Source organism: Hyaena hyaena, unplaced genomic scaffold (assembly GCF_003009895.1).
Source record: "Hyaena hyaena isolate Hyena2069 unplaced genomic scaffold, ASM300989v1 scaffold_64, whole genome shotgun sequence".
NCBI lineage: Eukaryota > Metazoa > Chordata > Mammalia > Carnivora > Hyaenidae > Hyaena > Hyaena hyaena.
In genome coordinates, this window is record NW_024080698.1 from 2752238 (window position 1) to 2771293 (window position 19056).

The following is a 19056-nucleotide window of genomic DNA, read 5'->3' on the forward strand; positions in this document are numbered from 1 at the left end:
TATATCACATATATATTACATATATCACATATATATTACATATATCACATATATATTACATATATCACATATATTATATATTACATATATATTATATATATATATTTATTTATAAAATTTTTAAAAGTTTACTTATTTCCAGGGAGAGAGACAGAGCATGCAAGCAGGGGAAGGGCAGAGAGAGGGAATCCCAAGTGGGCTCTGCATTGGAGCCTGATGGGGGGCTGGAACCCAGGAACCGTGAGATCATGATCTGAGCTGAAATCAAGAGTTGGTAACTTGAGAGGCGCCTGGGTGGCTCAGTCGGTTAAGTGTTTAACTTCAGCTCAGGTCATGATCTTGCGGTTTGTGGGTTCAAGCCCCGCGTCAGGCTCTGTGCTGACAGCTTAGAGCCTGGCGCCTGCTTCGGATTCTGTCTCCTCCATCTGCCCTTCCCCTGCTCACACTCTGTCTCTCAAAACTGAATAAACGTTAAAAAGAAAAAAAAAAGTCGGACACTTAGGACGCTAAACTGCTTAACTAACTGAACCACCCAGGCGCCCTAATATATTTTAATTTATATTAAAATGAAGAATCTCCTCAGTGTTAAGTTGCTTATTGATTAGACAACTTACTCCCAGCCCCTTCGCAGTCTGGCCCTCTCTGCTCAGGGAACTCATGGCAGCCTCTTTCTGTGTATAGCTCTCTCGTCCCCTGGTTGCTGAGGGGTGCCCATGTGGCGGGTTGTGCAAGGGTCTGTCTAGCGCTCCTCTGCTTCCTCCAGTATGTCTGCCCTGCCTGTCTCTTCTTGCTGGGAGGGGCTGCCCCTCCTGCTGGTTGAGATCTGCACTATTAATAGTCAGCTTAATCCTGCCCACCGCCTGGGCGGCCTGGGTGGAGGGTGGACAGAGGAGGGGGGTTCCCAGGAAATCAGAGTGCTCTGTCGCCTGCAAGTGCAGAGACCCATGGCCTGCGGCAGCATGTCTTCTGGCAGCCAGGCCAGTACCTCTCCTCAAGGGAGGGGCCCAAGAGCTCAGAGACTGTGCTGAGAGCCTGGGAGGGCAAGAAGTGGGGGACCTCGCTGGTCCCCCGGCAAGTGAAGATGCCCAGGACACCGTCGTGGGTGGTGGGAATCCCATGTCTGATCTGGAGCCTCTGGGTATTCCACACGGGAAAAGACAGCAGGAGCTGGTGAGTAGGGCCCTCTCAGGGCCCTGGTGGACTTTGAAACCCCGCACCTAGTAATGTGTTTTTCTTATGGTCTGTGAGAGATGATAAAGTTTTTTATGGGGGGAGGAGGATACAGCAGTTTGCTACACTGGGCAGTGCGGAAGGCAGAGGACTGGGCTTTCTGGGGCCCCTGCAGACCAACCTGTATGTATCCAGCAAAGCGTTTGGGGGGGTCTCCTGTGTTCCAGGCGTGAGGTGAGAGGGGATGGGCTAGCATTGCTGGTCGCCAGCTGACTGCACAGGCAGCTGTACCAGTGCTAGTGAAGGGAGAAGGGAGCGCCGGGGCCGGACTGGGCAGTGAGTGCTAATGGTCCCCAAGGTGGAGCCCCCTAGGGCTGAGTCAAGGGTGGTAAAGAGGAAGGGTTGGGGAGGGACTCTGGGCAGGTTCTGGGGCCTCTCGCTCCTTGCCCCTGTTCCAGGTGAGAGAGGCCTCACTGTGGTTCTCTGACTGGGAGGACACCCGGCTGGACAAAGGTCAACGAAGGGCAGAGTGGGCAAGCTGACGGCCCAGGTGTGCAAGGTGCCTCCTTTCTCAAAGCCAGGTTGCCCCTTGCTAGCAGTGCTTGAATTTTTTAAAAAACAATTTTTTTAATGTTTATTTATTTTTGAAAAGGATAGAGCATGAGCGGGGGAGGGGCAGAGAGCGAAGGAGACACAGAGTCTGAAGCAGGCTCCAGGCTCTGAGCTGTCAGCACAGAACCCAGTGTGGGACTAGAACTCACGGAGCATGAGATCATGACCTGAGCCATCATGACCTGAGCCAAAGTCAGCCATCTACCCAACTGAGCCACCCAGGCATCCCTAGCAGTGCTTGAATTTAAAAGGAAGCCCCAGACACCCCAAGGTTGGGGGGGGGAGCAGTAGGAGAGTATTTTTCAAAGTTACTTTAATGGATGTCTTTCTTTATGATTATAAAATTAACACTATTGACTGTGGAAATGTTGGATTTTTCTATTCAGAAAAGTATAAAAAAAGAAACCAATCTGAACCTCCTGTACTTTTAGGTTGAATAATATGAAATTGTCACTTTTCTTCGTCAAAAACAGTCAGATATCAACAATTTCATTTGGATCAGCCAAATATGAGCATTTTTCTGTATTTCCTCAGTCTTTTTTCTTTGAATGAGGACTACTGTGAAAACTGGGGGATTCTCAGCTTTTGGGGCAGATGTATTATTTAAACTTTCTTGTTTCATTTCTCACCCCAGCCACCCCCAAAATCCAATTATCCAGTTGAATGGACACTAATAATAAAATGAGGTAACTCATTAAAGTAAAAATTCTGTACCAGGTTTAAATTTCATAGAATGAGGATCATAAATATAAGTCCTAAGTTGGCCCTTTTATTTTAAAAGGCAAATTAAAAATGATTTTGAATTACGGAATCATAATTACTGAAGTTCAAAATAGTTCTTCTCCAGTCTCCATCCCTTCCCCCTTCCCATTGATTACATTTTTTTCTCCTAAAGAGCATCCGCGTGAACTGAGTCATTCATTCCTTGATACCCATTCAGCAGTACTGCGTGCCACTCACTGTTCTGAGTTTCAAGAACACAGACTAAAGCCCCTGCTATAACACAGCTCAAAATATAGCAGGAAAAGACGGGCCATAAATGATAGATTCAATGCATAAGCATTTATTTTAGGAGATTTAATGACTAGGGCTGGGGTGCTAGGGGAGGGGTCGTAGTTTCGGGGTCAGGCCTATGCAATTTTCCCTGAGGCCTCACTGAGAAGGCCACCGTTGAACAAAGACCTGAAGTGGGGGCAGGCTACGCAGCTGTGTGGGGGAGGAACAAAGCAGGCAGAGGGAGCAGCCCGTTGTGTTTGAGGAACAGCAAAGAGGCCCTGTGGCTGACCTGAGCAGGGGAGAGAGAGAGTGGTAGGGGACATGAGAGGGTCAGCACCAAGGGCTCTGTGGGGGGTGGGGCTTTTACTAGGAGTGAGGCAGAGCCACTGGAGGGACTTGTGCGACATGAGGTGACCTGACTTCCCCCATCCTGCTGCTGTGTGGAGAGCTGACCTGGGGTCTGGGATGAAGCAGGGAGCTGATTAGAGGCTAGTCTAGCTCTCTGGGTGAGAAGGAGATGTGTGTTGCCCAGAATGAGACAGTAGCAGTGGAGGCCGCCAAAGGAGGCCAGATTCTAGGTGTCCGTTGCATGTCAAGGTGACAGGATCCACTGGAAAGGCTGGATATAAAAGGGTAGAGAAATACAGCAGGCATGGTTTAGTACCCCATGGCCTGATCTACTGGATTGATGGACATGAGAAAGGCTGGGGGGAAGGGTGGCACTTTGGTTTTGGCCATGTGGAGGCATCTAGGAGGAGCTGCCTAGCTGTCAGCCAGAGTTGGGTTTATGAGTCTGGAAGATGCGGGAGTGGGCTGGGCTGGAAGTGTTTATTTGAGACACCTTGACATACAGTTTGTATTTAAAGTCCCAAAGCAAGGGACCAGATCCAAGACTGAGTCTTGGGACACTCCTCCGTAAAGAGGTCAGAGGGAAGAAACAGCCCCTAAGGTCAGAGGAACACCAGGAAAGCTGTGTGCTAAAAGCCAAAGAGAGGAAGGATTTCCAGGAAGTGGGAGAGAGTGACCCCTGGTCAGAAGATGCAGCCTGAGCCACCCCATCACTGGAAGTCATTGGTGACTTTGGCAGGAGAGGTTCTCTAGCCAAGGAGGAGAATCTTCTGCTAAGACCATAAAAACAAAAACAAAACCTCTGGGCAGACAAATTAGAAAAAGGCAAATGCAGTTCAAGGTCCCGTGGATGGGCCAGCAGAGAGGGTAACTGGCTGTCCCCCAGCCCAGCACCTGGCCAGCCACACTCAGCACCAGTGCATCAGGCTCTCAGCGCTCCGAGCAGGGTTGCCCTGGCCTGTGCGCCTGCAAGTTACCTGTCTGCAGAGAGCGTCCGCACGCACCAGTGCCGCCACAAACAGAGGAGCCTCAGAGAGGAGGCAGGAGGGCTGAGAGTGGCCCCAAGATTGGGCTCAAGGATTCAGCTCATTTCTTCTGCAGGAGGGATATTTCTCTCCTTTGGAGAAGCCACCAGCCTTTCCTCCTGCAGCCCAGTGCACCCGTGACCGTGCGTCCGGATTTGTCGTGAGCCTGTGGTTAATTGCAGGCTCAGTGGAGAGGAGGACATTGACTCAGGTTATTGAAGCCATGTCTCTTCTGTGCGGGGGCCCTGACTTCTGGGCTCTGAGCGAGGCGCTGCTAACTGAACCACATGCAAACACACCCCATTACCTGGGACTCAGTCTGCGTCCGTTTAGGCACAGAGGGCCCTTGCTCACCCCAGACCCTCACCAGTCTCCCTCCGTTCATTCCCCTTGATTTTGTTTTCCCCCTGACTCTTTCTCAATTAAAAATTAAAAAAAAAAAAAATCTAGAAGTAAAACCTGCCCATCAAGTAGGACAGTACCAGAAGGGTACAGAGTAAGGGATCATAGGCCCTCTCCCCCAAACTCCACATAACCCCAGAGGTAACCCCTGTCACCTCTTCCATGCAGTTCAGTACAGTTCAACTCTCCCACCCAGAGCCAGCCCTGAGTTTCTTCACAGGCAGCCGGCACCACTGTTTGCTGATCCATCAGCAGTCCGTGTGGGGCTTCGTTCTGACAGTCCGTCTGTCCATCCAGCCTGCTGCCTTTTCCCCAGAGCGCTGGCGGCCCGTATTCAGTACTCCTGCTCCATTGCTGTTGATTTAGGTTGTTTCTGGTTAGAGGTTGTTAACGGTGTTCCGTGTTTGCTTCTGTGTCTTTCTCCTTTGGGGAAAATTATAGTCAACTTCCTCCCAGTGGAATTTCTGAGTCCAAGGTTAGAGACCTTTGATTTTGAGACATGGTGCCAAATTGGCTTCCTGAAATATGCCCATTTACCTGCCCACTAAACAGAGGACCTGTGAGGGCATGTTTGTCTCTCCCACCACTGGGCATTACCAGTCTTAGAGTATGCCAGTCTGGAAGGTGGTAAAAGCTACTTTGCTTTAACTCTGGTTCCCGCCTAATGGCATAGTTTAGCTGGCTGCCCTGGATCACTCAGAACATTGTTTCTGTTTCTAGAAGGCACTCCTGGGTGGGCAGCCTCCAGCAGGCAGAGAGGCCTGAGGGCCAGACCCCGGAGTCCTGGCTCTGAGTGGCTGCTGCCTGCTGGAGCACCTTGGTGGGTCTCTTGCCCTTGTTGGCTCATGTCTAGAGGTTTTTGTTTTTGTTTTTTAATTTTTTAATGTTTGTTTATTTTTGAGACAGACAGTGTGAGCAGGGGAGGGGAAGAGTGAGCTGGGGACAGAGGATCTGAAGCAAGCTCTGTGATGCTAACAGCAGAGAGCCCGATGCAGGACTCGAACTCAGGAACAGTGAGATCATGACCTGAGCTGAAGCTGGATGCTTAACAAACTGAGCCACGCAGGCGCCCCTCATGTCTAGAGTTTTTAATCGAAGTCTAGTCATGGTTCCGTCTAGCAAAGCGCTGAAAGTTTCCTCACCACAACTCCTAGCTGGAAATGAGTGTATCCTAGTGACTGTCACGTGTGTGAGGGTTGCACAGAACAGTACTCCCCCCTTCATCACATGGGGTGTATGCTGATATCTTTTTCCTTTGTCCTATTTTTTAAACTGCTGCTCCTGAGAACTGGCACCTCTCTGGAGTTCTGAGGAGTGCATCCTGGGGTTGGGGGATTTTCAGTGGCCTTGGAAGACGTCCTCTACAGAGAAGTCCTTAGAGTGGGGCCTAAGACTAGGTTGTGAAGGGGATGCTGCATTGGAGACCCTAGCTTGACCTCCGCTCTCCTGGGACTTTTAAGTTGCTCCAAACTGTGTCCCTGTGTTGGGTACACAGTTCTGTGCAAACTGCAGTGTGGGCCAAGCCCTTGGCTGTCTCCCTCCTGTCAGTCAATCACTGGGGTGAGGGGCACGAAAACAGGGTAGACACCCAGAAGGAGGGCCTGGAAAGCCCTGCCACGCCGCAGAGTTTCTGTGAAGGGTCCCTCCTCCCCTCCCTCTGCCACCCAACTTTCTCTTGATTTATTTTTTTTATTTTTAAATATTTTTATTTATTTCTAGGAGAGAGAGAGAGACAGCGCGAGCAGGGGAGGGTCAGAGAGAGAGGGAGATAGACTCTGAAACAGGCTCCAGGCTCTGAGCTGGCAGTCAGCACAGAGCCCGACGCGGGGCTCGAACCCACGAACCGCGAGATCATGACCTAAGCGAAAGTCGGACGCTTAACCGACTAAGCCACCCAGGCGCCCCCAACTTTCTCTTGATTTAGGTTGAAAGGGTGGTCTTTCTCTAATTATAGTACTTGCCTGTCCTAATTACAGCCTGGGCTAATTTGTTAATGGTTTAGGGAACTGAGAGCCTTTGCCTTGGGCAGTATCACAGCCCCTGGGTCCATGCCGGGGAGTTTGCCAAGGAGAGCAGGATGAAGTAATGTGAGTGCCCCGCGGGTCCCCGTGGGCAGCATGGGCCGTCCGAGGAGCCCCGTGTCCAGTTGGCACACACGTGTCTCTGACTGATGGCTCCACTGTCCATGGTTGTCAGTGTGGGTCTTTCCCCTCTCCAGGACCCTCAGGAGGTCCTGATACATGGCGCCAGGCAGGACCTTGCCATTTTCAGTCTACTGAAACAAAAGGTCTTAAATGCCTTGAGATTTAAAAAATACTTCTGGTTTTCCATTTCATAAAAGCAATATCTGTTTGCAGCAGAAACTTCAGGAAATAACGAAAAGGGGAAAAAAACCCACCCATGACCTCAGCCCAGTGACTCATGACCCCAGATGTGTTCATGTTTTGCTGGAGGAGTCTCATGACTGGTCCCTTAACTCTTGTCTGATTCATTGCTTGCATTGTCCTCTATGCCCCCCACCCCCAGGGAAGTCCCACCTGGCCATCGTGCAGAAGGTGAACAACGAGGGTGAAGGGGACCCCTTCTACGAGGTGCTGGGCCTGGTCACCCTGGAGGACGTCATTGAGGAGATCATCAAGTCTGAGATCCTGGACGAGTCGGATATGTATAGTGAGTTCCATCCTCTCCACAGGCCCGGAACCCCTTTTCTGTTCACACCCTGGGTGTCCCTAGGTGGGAAGGCCACAGTGCAGGGACATGGGAGGGCTGGCACCCTGAGACCCAGGAACTCGGTGTCTCACGCCAGCCAGGGACCTTGCCCTGATGCAGACACTGCCTCTTGCAGCTGACAACCGAAGCCGGAAACGAGTATCTGAGAAGAACAAACGTGACTTCTCAGCCTTTAAGGATGCTGACAATGAACTCAAGGTGAAAATTTCACCTCAGCTACTTCTGGCAGCTCATCGCTTCCTGGCCACGGGTAAGAGCAAGAGGAGGGCCTTCAGGTGTTGGTGGGATACAGTCATGGAGGGAGGATTCTGGGCCTCTGGCTACTTTCTTCTGTGGGACAAGGGCTGTGGCAGGTGAAATGTATGTGGAAAATATGATTACCTCTGGAAGGGGGCAAGGCGGCTTCCCTCCCTCCCTGGGGTGCTCCTTGTGATTTATTTTCTCTGTTGATGGGTTGCCATTGCAAACTTCTAGGAAGCATCCAAGTTGGTTTTCAAATAACCACTGGGAGTACCTGAAGTGGGCCCTGGGGCTCCCTAGACCCATGGGTGCTGAGGAGGAGGAGGGAGAAAGAGGCCCTTCCACATACCATGGGCCCACAGCTCTTGTCTGGCTCATGCACTCCAAGGAGTCTCAATCCAGCTCTGTTCTTGTCCCCCCGCCCCCCCCCCCCCCCCCCCCCCCCCCCGCATATGCTGGCTTGCAGGACTTAGCCTCTAGATCAATGACATTTTTCTTTTCTCACCCCTGATTCAAAGTCCCCTTCGGGACCTGGGCAGTTGATTTGGAAAGCTCTTGCCTATTCCCTCCCTCCTCCCAAATCTGACTTCCTTCCTAACCCCCACTTGCTAAAGGATGTTAATTCTCTTTATTTTTCCTGCCAGGATATTGATGATAGTGCTAATAATAATAATGATGGTAATATTTATGAAGCACTGTCCATATGCCAAGAATGTGTCTAAGAGCTTGTTTTAAAAGTAATCTCTACATCCAATGTGGGGCTCTAACTTGCAACCCTGAGGTCAAGAGTCCCATGCTCCACTGACTGAGCCAGCCAGGAGCCCCAACGCTACGAAGTTTTGTTTTGTTTAATTGTTATTATTATTTTTTAGATATTTTTTTAACATTTTTTTTAACGTTTATTTTTTATTTTTGAGAGACACAGCGAGATAGAGCATGAGCAGGGAAGGGGCAGAAAGAGAGGGAGACACAGGATCTGAAGCAGGCTCCAGGCTCTGAGCTGTCAGCACAGACCCCGATGTGGGGCTCGAGCCACAGACCGTGAGATCATGACCTGAGCCAAAGTCGGATGCTCAACCGACTGAGCCACCCAGGTGCCCCTAGATATCTTTTTTTTAATGTTTATCTATTTTGAGAGAGAGCAAGTTGTGTATATATGAGGAGCAGGGAAGGGGCAGAGAAAGAGTGAGGGAGAGACAGAGAATCCTAAGCAGGTTCCATGGTATCAGTGCAGAGCCTGACACAAGACTTGAACCCATGAACTGCAAGATCATGACTTGAGCCAAAATCAAGAGTCAGATGCTCAGAGAAATACAAATCAAAACCAAAATGAGATACCACCTCACACCTGTCAGAATGGCTCACATTAACAACTCAGGCAACAACAGATGTTGGCGAGGATGCAGAGAAAGAGGATCTCTTTCGCACTGCTGGTGGGAATGAAAACTGGTGCCACCACTCTGGAAAACAGTATGGAGGCTACTCAAAACATTAAACATAAAACTATTCTATGATCCAGCAATTGAACTACTAGGTACTTATCCAAAGGATACAGGTGTCCTGTTTCGGAGGGGCACATGCACCCCAATGTTTATAACAGTACTGTTGACAATAGCCAAAGTATGGAAAGAGCCCAAATGTCCATTGACGGATGAATGGTTAAAGAAGATGTGGTGTGTATATATACATTGGAGTATTACTCAGCAATCAAAAAGAATGAAGTGCTGCCATTTGCAACTACATGGATGCAACTAGAGGATATTATGCTAAGTGAAATTAGTCAGAGAAAGACAAATATCATATGACTTCGCTCATATGTGGAATTTAAGATACAAAACAGATGAACATTGACGAAGAAAACAGGGAAGGGGACAGAACACAAGAGACTCAAATATAGAGAACAAACTAAAGGTTGCTGGAGGGGTTGTGGGTGTGGAGACGGGCTAAATGGGCAAGAGACATTAAGGAAGACACTTGTTGGGATGAGTATTGGCCATTATACATAGGGGATGAATCACTGGATTCTACTCCTGAAATAGTTACATGGTAGCTAACTTGGATGTAAATTTTAAAAAAATTAATTAAGAAAGAAAAAGAATCAGATGCTCAGAATCAGATGCTGAGCCACCCAGGCGCCCCAACCCTATGAGGTTTTTAATCCTCATTTTATAGATGAGGAGACTGAGACACAGGTGAAGTAATTTGCCCTATTCTAGCCCAGGCAGGCAGGCCGACTGGAGTCTAACCAGTCTAGATCCAAGGGTGCTTCCTTCCCAGGGAGGTACAGAACCAAAGGGCAAGGCCTGGGCAGGGAGGGGGCTGTGTTCCCCACATTGCCTGGTCCAGACCCCCTGAGAAGTCCTCTTCTCTCTTCCTACAGAGGTTCCCCAGTTCAGCCCCTCTCTAATATCTGAGAAAATCCTGCTTCGGCTGCTCAAGTACCCAGACGTCATCCAGGAACTCAAGTTTGATGAGCACAACAAATACTACATCCGCCATTACCTGTACACCCGAAATAAGCCGGCCGACTACTTTATCCTCATCCTGCAGGTGAGTGGCCTGCTCCATACCTGCCCCCTGTGCTCACTCTCCCCTCCTTGTCTGCTGCGGTGGCTGGGGGACTCAGGGCCTTCCTGCCTGGGAAGCATCCAGCCTGCCCCTGAGCCTCTGCTCCCCCTTTGCCCATATCCTTAGAGGCCACTCTTGAGTGTCCAGGTCAGGGCACCTGAGCTCTTCAGGGCCCTGGAACTAGCCATTCCTCACCCTCTCTTCTCCCTCTTGCTTCGTCCTTTTTCTCTCAGTTGAGTTTTCCTTCTCAGTCTGTTTGTCTCCCTGACCCTCTGTTCTTCCAGGGCAAGGTGGAGGTGGAGGCTGGGAAGGAGAACATGAAGTTTGAGACAGGTGCCTTCTCCTACTATGGGACCATGGCCCTGTCCTCGCCCACCTCTGGTGAGTCTCCGGAGTGCATCTGTGCTTCTGTGCTGCCCTCCAGCATACCTGGGTTAGGGGGAGACTTAGACTGGCACCCCAGAACCTAGGGCAGTCCAGGTGGCTCACGGGAGAGGGAGGCCCGTAAGGGCCAGAGCTGGCAGAGCCTAGCAGAGGTGGTCCAGAAGAGGTGTGACTGGCTCCTTTGGACAGGATTCCGAGAGTAGGGAGAAGAGATGGGAAGGCAAACTGAGCGAAGGCCTGCAGGGAACTGAGGGCGTGGCTTGAGATGCGAGACAAGCCTGCCAGAGTTGGGGAGGACCATGGGGAGTAAGGACATGTCGCGGAGCCCCAGAAAGTTGACAGCATTTGGTTGTGATAGGAAGCAGGAAGCCACTGATGGCCTTTGAGCAGGGTTAGGACGATAGCAGAATGGGCCAACCGGGCAAGCAGCACAGCAGCGAGAAGGGTGAGTGGAGGCAGGTGGAGAGAGGCTACAGGCTTTTGCTTATGGAGACTGTGTTAAAGGGAGTTGAAGTGGAGAGTGAGGGGGTCCAGGCCAGGGCCTGTTTGCTGGGCAGGTTGCAGATGGGCTTGACTTTTCAGGGGGCTTAGCTACTGCCTTTTGGTTAAGGGCTGGTTCTTTATTTTCTTTTCTTTTTTTTTAATGTTTATTTCTTTCTTTTGAGAGAGAGAACAAGTGGAGCAGGGGCAGAGAGAGAGGGACACAGAATCCCAAGCAGGCTCTGCATTGCCACTGCAGAGCCTGACGTGGGGCTCGAACTCACAAACTGTGAGATCCTGACCTGACCCAAAATCAAGAGTCGGATGCTTAATAGACTGAGCCACCCAGGCACCCTAAGGGCTGGTTCTGATGGGATAAAGGGACTTGGGACAAACAGAGGACTGGACATGTTCTCCAAAAGAGGTTGTGGGAAGTCCAGGGAAGGGCCACTCTGGCCACCCTGGTGCTTTCTGCTTCTCCAGTCCTGGGTGGCTCAAGCTCCCCTTGCCAGAGGGGCCTTGTGGCTGAAGTGGCACCCAGCAGGCAAGACCCAAGTCTTGCCAGATTGGCTCCTGACCAGTTATGTGACCCCTTTTAACCTCGAGAGGGGCCCCAGGTTGCTGCAGGCTGGAAAGTGAAAGTCTGCTTTGTTGCTGGGGGACAGGCCACACATTTAGGTGTGTGTGCATCTCCTGGAGAGCTTCTGTGCTATGCCTGTTGCTGTCCTTTGACAAAGAGGACCCTGTGTAGAGGCCAAGGCAGCCACGTATATTGACACAGCTCAGCTTATCCACTGGCCTGACACAGCTCTGCCCCTCCACCGGCATGAGCGGGCTCCAGGAAGGAGGGAGTGAGGAGACAAGGTTCCAGAGCTGGGTTTTCGAGCAGGTGGCCCCTGCCTGGATGTGTTGGGCTTAAGGAGGACTTCTCTTCCCCTCTCAAGAGTACCTCTTCCCATCCAGTTGGCGGAAATCTTGTACTGAAGGGCACACAGTCATGGGACATTTCCTACAGGCGCTCTTTCTCTGCAGCAATGACTTAGAGGCCGTGGGTCAGTCCTGGGCTCTATCCTTTGACTTGGAGGCACTTAGTTCCCACTTGAAGTGGCCAAAAGGGAGAAGAGATGACTTTTGGGGGGCTCTAGCTTCACTATGGGAGCTTCTGTCCCTCTCTGAGCAGGGCTTGTTGGACTGCCCTAAGCCCTTCCCCATCATCAGAGCCATGTCCGCCTTTCCATTGTATCCCCTCTCTGCCCAAGGGAGCCTGGCCCCCAGCAGATCTTCTTCTCCATCCCGTATCTGTGGCTCCATGTTCTGCCTCCTCACCCTACCCATCGCTGACCTTTTCCTCTTTTGCTCCAGTGCCTTCAACCCAGGTCGGGTATCCGCCTGGCAAGCGGAACTCCCTGCTCTCCCGGCTCTCAGGTAACGTGGCATGGCTGGAGAAGTTTGCACTGCCACCTGTCGCCTGAGCCCACACACCACAGCTCTGTTAACCTCTCCCAGCAGGCACTGGGGCTCCCCACACTGCACCTCGGGCCATTCCACCCGTTCACACTTGTGGGCCAGCCTGATTTGCACTGGCTCTGCTTGGCCTAGGGCCTCATTACTGGGTGGCTTTGCCCTGGTCCTGGAAGAGCTTCCCCAAAGGTCCTTGAGTCCTTGAGAAGACGCACACACGCACACACGCACATACACACACGCATGCATGGACACAGATAGGGTGGGAAGGGAGGGTTGCTTCTGGCCAGGCCAGGTGAACTCCGCTGTTCAGCACCCCCCCGATCCAGGCCACTCACGAACACCAGGATGCTTGTCATGTCATCGGCTTTCTCTAAAAAACTTTCCTCCTTTCTTCACAGGCTTTGCTCTTCCTTCTGTTGCTGCTGGTGTCTGCCTGCCAGGGGGAGGCAGCCGCCGGGCAGTTAGAAGTGCGGCCCTGGGCAGACTGCCCTGTTTGAATGCTGTCTCTGCAGTTACTAGCTAAATGATTCCACGAGCTGACTTACTCTAAGTCTTTGTTCCCTCTTGTGAAATGGGAACGATACATGTGCCCACTTCTTAGAATTGTCAGGAGCAGTGAGAGAATTGGTATGAAATGTTAGAGCTCAATTGTTATTTCTGTTTTTTTTCTCGATCACAACTAAAACATGCTATTCCAGTCAGAAAGTATTGAGGAAAAGGCCCAATGCCATATGCTGTTTCTGGCCTTTTCTGGGACACACTCCTGAGCCTTATCCCAAGATTGCTGGCCAGAGTCAGTCAGTTCCCAGTCATTTATACGGAGGCAGCAGAGGGTGGCAGAAAGTGCTGGTGTCACCATCAGAATTCTGACCTGTCCTGGTGAGCCTAGAGGAGGTCAGGAGAATTCCAAGCGCCTTTGAGCTCCAGTCTCACTGTGTAACTTAAAGAAGCTCCTGAGGCCCTAACAGTCCTATCACCAGAGTCCGTCTTTTCTGATTTCATATTTGAACGGCTGGTTTTTTTTTCTCCTTCTCAGCTGTACCAAAGGACATTTTTCTTTTCATTGAGTCTCTTAAAAAAAAAAAAAAAAAAAAGGTAAAAAGGTGATTTAGACAGCACTCATCATTTTTCAAATAGCCACTTTTTGGCTGTGATAGGAAGTAGGAAGCGGACAATGGCCTTTGAGTGGGTGATGAGTAATGACAACAGAATGGACCGTGCTGGTCCTCCTTGGCCAACATCTCAGCCCCTCTCTTCTCTCTTCTGCACCTGTGCTTGTATCCCGCCGGCCGGGAGTTTATGCATGCGCGGTTTAGATCCTGATGTTTTTACCTCATATGGGAACAGAGATGCTTTTCCAGAAGCTTTCTGGTTGGAGCCACCCAGTATTCCCCCAGGCACATGTGTCTCCATTTGTCATTCCACCCCCTATGCACATTCATTGGGGTCTAAATAACACCAGGATGTAAACCTCTTTATGGGAAAACTTTCTCTGTGTTTAAGATTATGTCCTCAGGATGTCCTTTCAGAATGAAATTACCAAGTCAAAATCTCTTAATTATTCTTTTACACATTTATAGTTCTGTTTTAATCATAAAAGCAGCATAGCTTATTTAGAAAATTGAGTAAATAGAGAAAAGTCTTAAGAAAGTGAAGAAGTATCATAATTTAATTATTCAGAAGTGTTTCCTGTTTTGGTCTATTTCTTTTTGGGCTTCTGTTTTTAAAAGACCGTGTCACTAACTTGTGTTGTTTTAAAATTCAGTTTCTGGAGCGTTAATAAGCATTAGTAAAAGCATTCCATCATCCAAAAAAAACATTCCATCATCCAAATGATTAACATGAAATATTAGGTAATATCTTTAGTATTTGTGTTTCTTTTCTAGAACTTAATCAGAGATGTTAAGTTAGGATAAGTGATATGTATGCACACGATCCTCTCTAATGATTGTATACCACCCAATCATAGACTACCCAGATTCTATTTTCCTAGTTTTATGAATGAAGCTCAAAGCTAGAGTATTACTTAGTTCAATCTCACTTAGTTAAACTTGAATTGGTCATTCAGTCACCTGGATTCATTATGTTTGCTGTCTTCACTGAGCTCTTTGTAAGAATAGCTAATTTAGTCGTTAGTAACTTAGTTAGCGGTTAAGTAAATAAGCTTAGTACATTTCCTGTTTGTTTAAAAGAAGCCAGCATGCCTTCACAATTAACTTCTTTGTGCATTTCATTGTTTTCTAAGTGTTCTCAAAAATAAGAGCTAATGATATACAATATGGGTACAGTTCCTTCCTCATTTGTGGTTGAGTCATCCCCCTTTCCTGGTTACAGTCGTCTGGATGGAGGCCTGTGCTGCCCCTCGTCATGGGAAGGGGCGCCTCCACTGCTACCCCAGTCTTTGCCTCCAGGGACCTTCTTGGACCAGTCTGGTGAAAACCACCAGAGTGGGAGGCCTGGAGCTCTGGATGCTCTAGGTTCGTGTGAGGGGAACCCCTGTCTGGGGCCAGCAGACACAAGTGGGCAGGACAGTTCCACACAGCACAGGTCATGTGCAGAACACATTTTTGACCTCTGAAAAGCATTTTAAGGGGCGCCTGGGTGGCTGAGTCAGTTAAGTGTCTGATTCTCGATCTCAGCTCAGGTCTTGATCTCAGGGTCATGAGTTCAGACCCCACACTGGGGCTCCACGCTGGGCATGAAGCACTTAAAAAACAAACAAACAAACCAAACAGCATTTTAAGATGTGAATAGGGCATGATGTCGTGAGGTGTGTGTGGATGCGCAGTGAGAGGGTACACACTATGTGTCTTTCTTTAAAGGACTTTTAAAAAGTGTGCAGTGTATGACACCTGTTACAAGCTGTTATGGAGACAAAGATGGCGACTTGTCTGCCATGGTGCGGTAATCACTGTGTTGCTCCTGACGGATTAGTTGTTGGGGAAATGAGGAGTGTGTAGCCAGAAACTTTCTGTGTCTTTGGTTTTTGTTTTCTGCTTTGGTAGGCTTTTTAATACCTATTGCACAACACTTCTAAACAAACTAACTCATTTGCTTTGATGAGGTCACATCTGCAGTTGGAGCTTCTGCTTGTCTTTAAGAACTGTTCCTATTCCTGGTGGGGTCCCGCTCCCGGATGTCCCTGGGACAGGTTAGCGAGCGGCTGTGAGGGGGCCCCGGAGGCTCCTGGCCTGACGACCTCTCTCTCCCCACAGACCACTCCCCATCCCACCCCACCGCCCTCAGTCGCTCAGCCTCTCTCAGTTACCCAGACCGCACGGATCTCGTGAGCACAGCTGCCTTGGCAGGCAGCAGCAACCAGTTTGGCAGCTCCGTCCTGGGCCAGTACATCTCTGACTTCAGCGTCCGGGCACTCATGGACCTCCAGTACATTAAGGTGAGCGCTTCCTGTGTCTCCGCCTGGGCAGCGCTGTCTTCCTCGTCTTCGTCCTGGGCATCTGGATGACTCTGCCCCAGCAATCAGCAACTTCTTTCTTTCACCCACCACACATGGCACAGAGGGCCCAGTCCCAAGATGTGTGTCCTCCTTATTCTCACTCTTTCCACAAGCTTCCAGAAACTCCAGCTAGTCACGTCCTCTCCTCTGGACTCCCAGCCCCAGCCCTGGCCAACCCTGTTCCCCCGCGTCGTGTAAGGTTTGCCTCTCAGTCCCTGCTCTCTGTGAACCTCATCCCTCCCTCCTGCAGATCACTCGGCAACAGTATCAGAACGGGCTGCTGGCCTCCCGCATGGAGAACTGCCCTCAGTTTCCCCTGGATGGCTGCACCATCTGCCCAGAGAACTTGCTCGGGAAGGCTGAGCTGCCTGTGGTAGATGAGACCACGACTCTTCTCAATGAGCGCAACTCTTTGCTGCACAGAGCTTCCCATGAGAGTGCCATCTGACAGGAGGGCCCGGGGCCCCCCGCCAGCCCCGCGGGGGTCTCCCCAGTGGGCCCACATGAAGATAGGGAGCCTGTTAGGCCAGAAGGGGTGCAGATAGCCTGTCTAACTGAGCAGCCAGATGGCCTCCAGCATGTGGGGGCTCTGGCCTCTGACAGGGACCTCTGAATAGCTCTGAGGTAGTGGCTGCCCAGCCCCGGACTGGCAGGGCAGTGGGCCGGCTACCACGAGCAAGCCTATTTTTTACTGAGAGGATTTCTGAACTAGGCTCACCACTCCTCTTTTTAAATATTGTTTGGGGAAAGGAATAGGGAAGGGAAGACAGGGTTAAGGAACTTTATTTAAAGCAAATTTTTTCCCATAAAATCTTTAATTAAAAGGGGTAGGGTTTCTCACCCCAGGAAGCAATAGCCATACTCTGTTCCCAGCCATGACCGTCTGGCTTATGTCCCTGACTCAGGGAGCCCACTCTTCCTTCTCTGCCTCCTCTCCCTCCTCCTCCGCCTCCAGAGATGGGATCCCAGAGGTCCACTGGAGGGAGGTTTTCTCTTGGGAGGAAGATAGTTCCTTCCAGGAAGCAAAGAACCAAATAGCGCTGAGAACAACTGCCTGGACACATGCACTGAGGCCTGTCTGACGTCGCTGAGGCCGAGGAATTCTGGGTAACTGTGATGAGGGACATGGTACTCCCAGCTACAGAGAGGAGCATACCTCCTGTCAATCGCTGGATCCCGGGATTTCCTACAGTTCTGCTGATGGGCTCTTCTGGTGAGTTGGGTTAGGCTGAGGACTCTCACCCCTGCCTCCACTGGTTTGACTGAGTGTTAAGCAGGGTCTCAACACCTCTAAGATTGCTTACCCCTGCTCCCCAGGCCCTGCCCTTACTTTTGTCAAAGGTTTCCCCCTAGGTGGGAGAGCATCTGTCTACATTACGGGTGACTTGTCTGAGATACTCCTTTCCATTCCAGGAGGGAATCTGGTCATGGGCATGTGTTGTTAGCAATTGATCCATCCCCCTTCCCACCCCACAGTGTAAGTCAAGTGTCAGTCACTGACCTGTGAAGCCCTTCTTTCCAGACTCCCTGCTTCTCATCTCAAAACCCCAATGTCTCTTGGGAATTGAGGACAACAGGACACATAGGAAGCCAACCTAAGGTTCTTCGTGCCCTTTCCTGTGTGGCTGAGGCTTACTCAACCCCTGTTCACACACGTACAAAACCCAAGAAAGGAAGTTTCTACCTAAAAGGCCCACAGCCCTGTTGCCCCATCTTTGTAATCTTAGCCTGAGCTGTCATCCTGGCCTTGGCTGAAGCTAGTGGTACTGGATCCTGAGAGCTCCACCCGCACACGAAGTTCCACCCCAGCACCTTTTCCCTGGGGCTGGATTGGGCCCTGCTGCAGGGCTCCAGGCTTGCCGCTGTTGGGGAGGCCGTGGGACCAAGGTCCATGTTGGCCCTTTCATCGGGTGGAACAGTTGCCCGGGGCCCAAGATCAGGCGAGGGAGACTCTGCAGGCCTTCCACCTCAGTAGTATTTATTGACCCTTTCCTCAGCCAGTGACTTCTGTCACCCCAAGTACTCTGTTCTTCAGGCGCCTGGAGAACCCTAACTCTTGGGACCAGGAAATGTCTTGTACCAAGCATACTTACTTGCCTGGCCAGTTTAAAATCTTCCCCAGTCACAGAATTTAGTCCTAAAAGTCTGGAGAGAAGGTGGTAACACCCATGGGTTCTCAGGCATGAGAAAAAAAGACACTAGACCTTTATTCCCTGTTGGGGGAAACCCCTCAGTTTTCTACAGGAGCAGCTTGCTCTCTGAGTCCACATGGGAGCTTGCAAAGCTGTGTTCCTGAGAGACCTGAGTGCCAGGTGGAGCAGACCGTATTGGCCTGAACCAAGTGAGTGTGTGTGAAGTAAAAGGAGCAGGTGCACACACTTCCACAGCTACCTCTTTGCACACACAGTTACTACCAACAGATGGTCCCTCCTCCCCCTCCCTTTCCCCATTTATAATCACTTCTTGCAGAGGGTCATAATTATTTCCAAATATTACTGGTCCGATGACTTCCTCCTCCCAGTGCAATTTTTCACTTCCTATTCCAACCTCTGGTTCCTGGGCCGAGCCATACCCTGGAACTGGCCCATCCCTGCGTGTCTTCCTGTGTAAGGGAGACCTTCGCAAATGGCCTCCAAATGGGTAGGCAAGTCACAGCCACCATAGCAAGTAACTCCTATTTATTTTGCATAAGATTTTAATTTGTATATTTTTGTGATTTATTTTGGCATTGTTATGAGTTTGACTCTCGGGGAGTTTTGTTGTTATGACTCTTGTGTCTTTTGTCACAAGACAGTGATAATATTTGCTAAACAATATATGGAATTTATTTTTGATTGGTAATAAAAAATGAAACATGAAATCTTGGTGAGTCTATCATTTGCCTCTTTGAGTCCTGTCAGTATTTGGTACCTGTCATAAAGACAGTGGCTGTGGTTGGCTATCACCTGTGACAGGGCTAGGGGCAAGTATTCTGGGACAGTTTAACAGTGAAAAGGAAAGCAGAAATTTACAAAACATATGTAATCAAGGCTGTTGTCACAGGAGCTAGAGAGTGCCAGCTGCTGTCAGTTGTGCAGGGCAGATGTGCTCAACTGCCACAATGAGGGATCTTGTAAAAATGCAGGTACTAGAGGGGGCAGACAGAATGGGCACATCGCCCCTTCTCCTTCCCCTGGGGGC

The 19056-nt window shown here is 50.2% G+C and overlaps 1 protein-coding gene across 2 annotated transcripts in view; it reads left to right on the forward strand.

Annotated features, from left to right (window-relative positions):
* The window catches only part of CNNM4 (cyclin and CBS domain divalent metal cation transport mediator 4), a 42877-nt gene extending 24141 nt beyond the window's left edge, over nt 1–18736 (forward strand). The window contains exons 2-8 of one of the 2 annotated variants that reach the window (XM_039232430.1): nt 7080–7223; nt 7399–7533; nt 9904–10073; nt 10376–10472; nt 12318–12380; nt 15635–15816; nt 16127–18736. In XM_039232430.1, the coding sequence (XP_039088361.1) occupies nt 7080–7223; nt 7399–7533; nt 9904–10073; nt 10376–10472; nt 12318–12380; nt 15635–15816; nt 16127–16324 (989 nt within the window). In that variant the 3' untranslated portion in view covers nt 16325–18736. The remainder of the gene's footprint in view (nt 1–7079; nt 7224–7398; nt 7534–9903; nt 10074–10375; nt 10473–12317; nt 12381–15634; nt 15817–16126) is intronic. The other variant, XM_039232431.1, reaches the window with a different exon arrangement.
* The last annotated feature ends 320 nt before the right edge of the window (nt 18737–19056 follow it).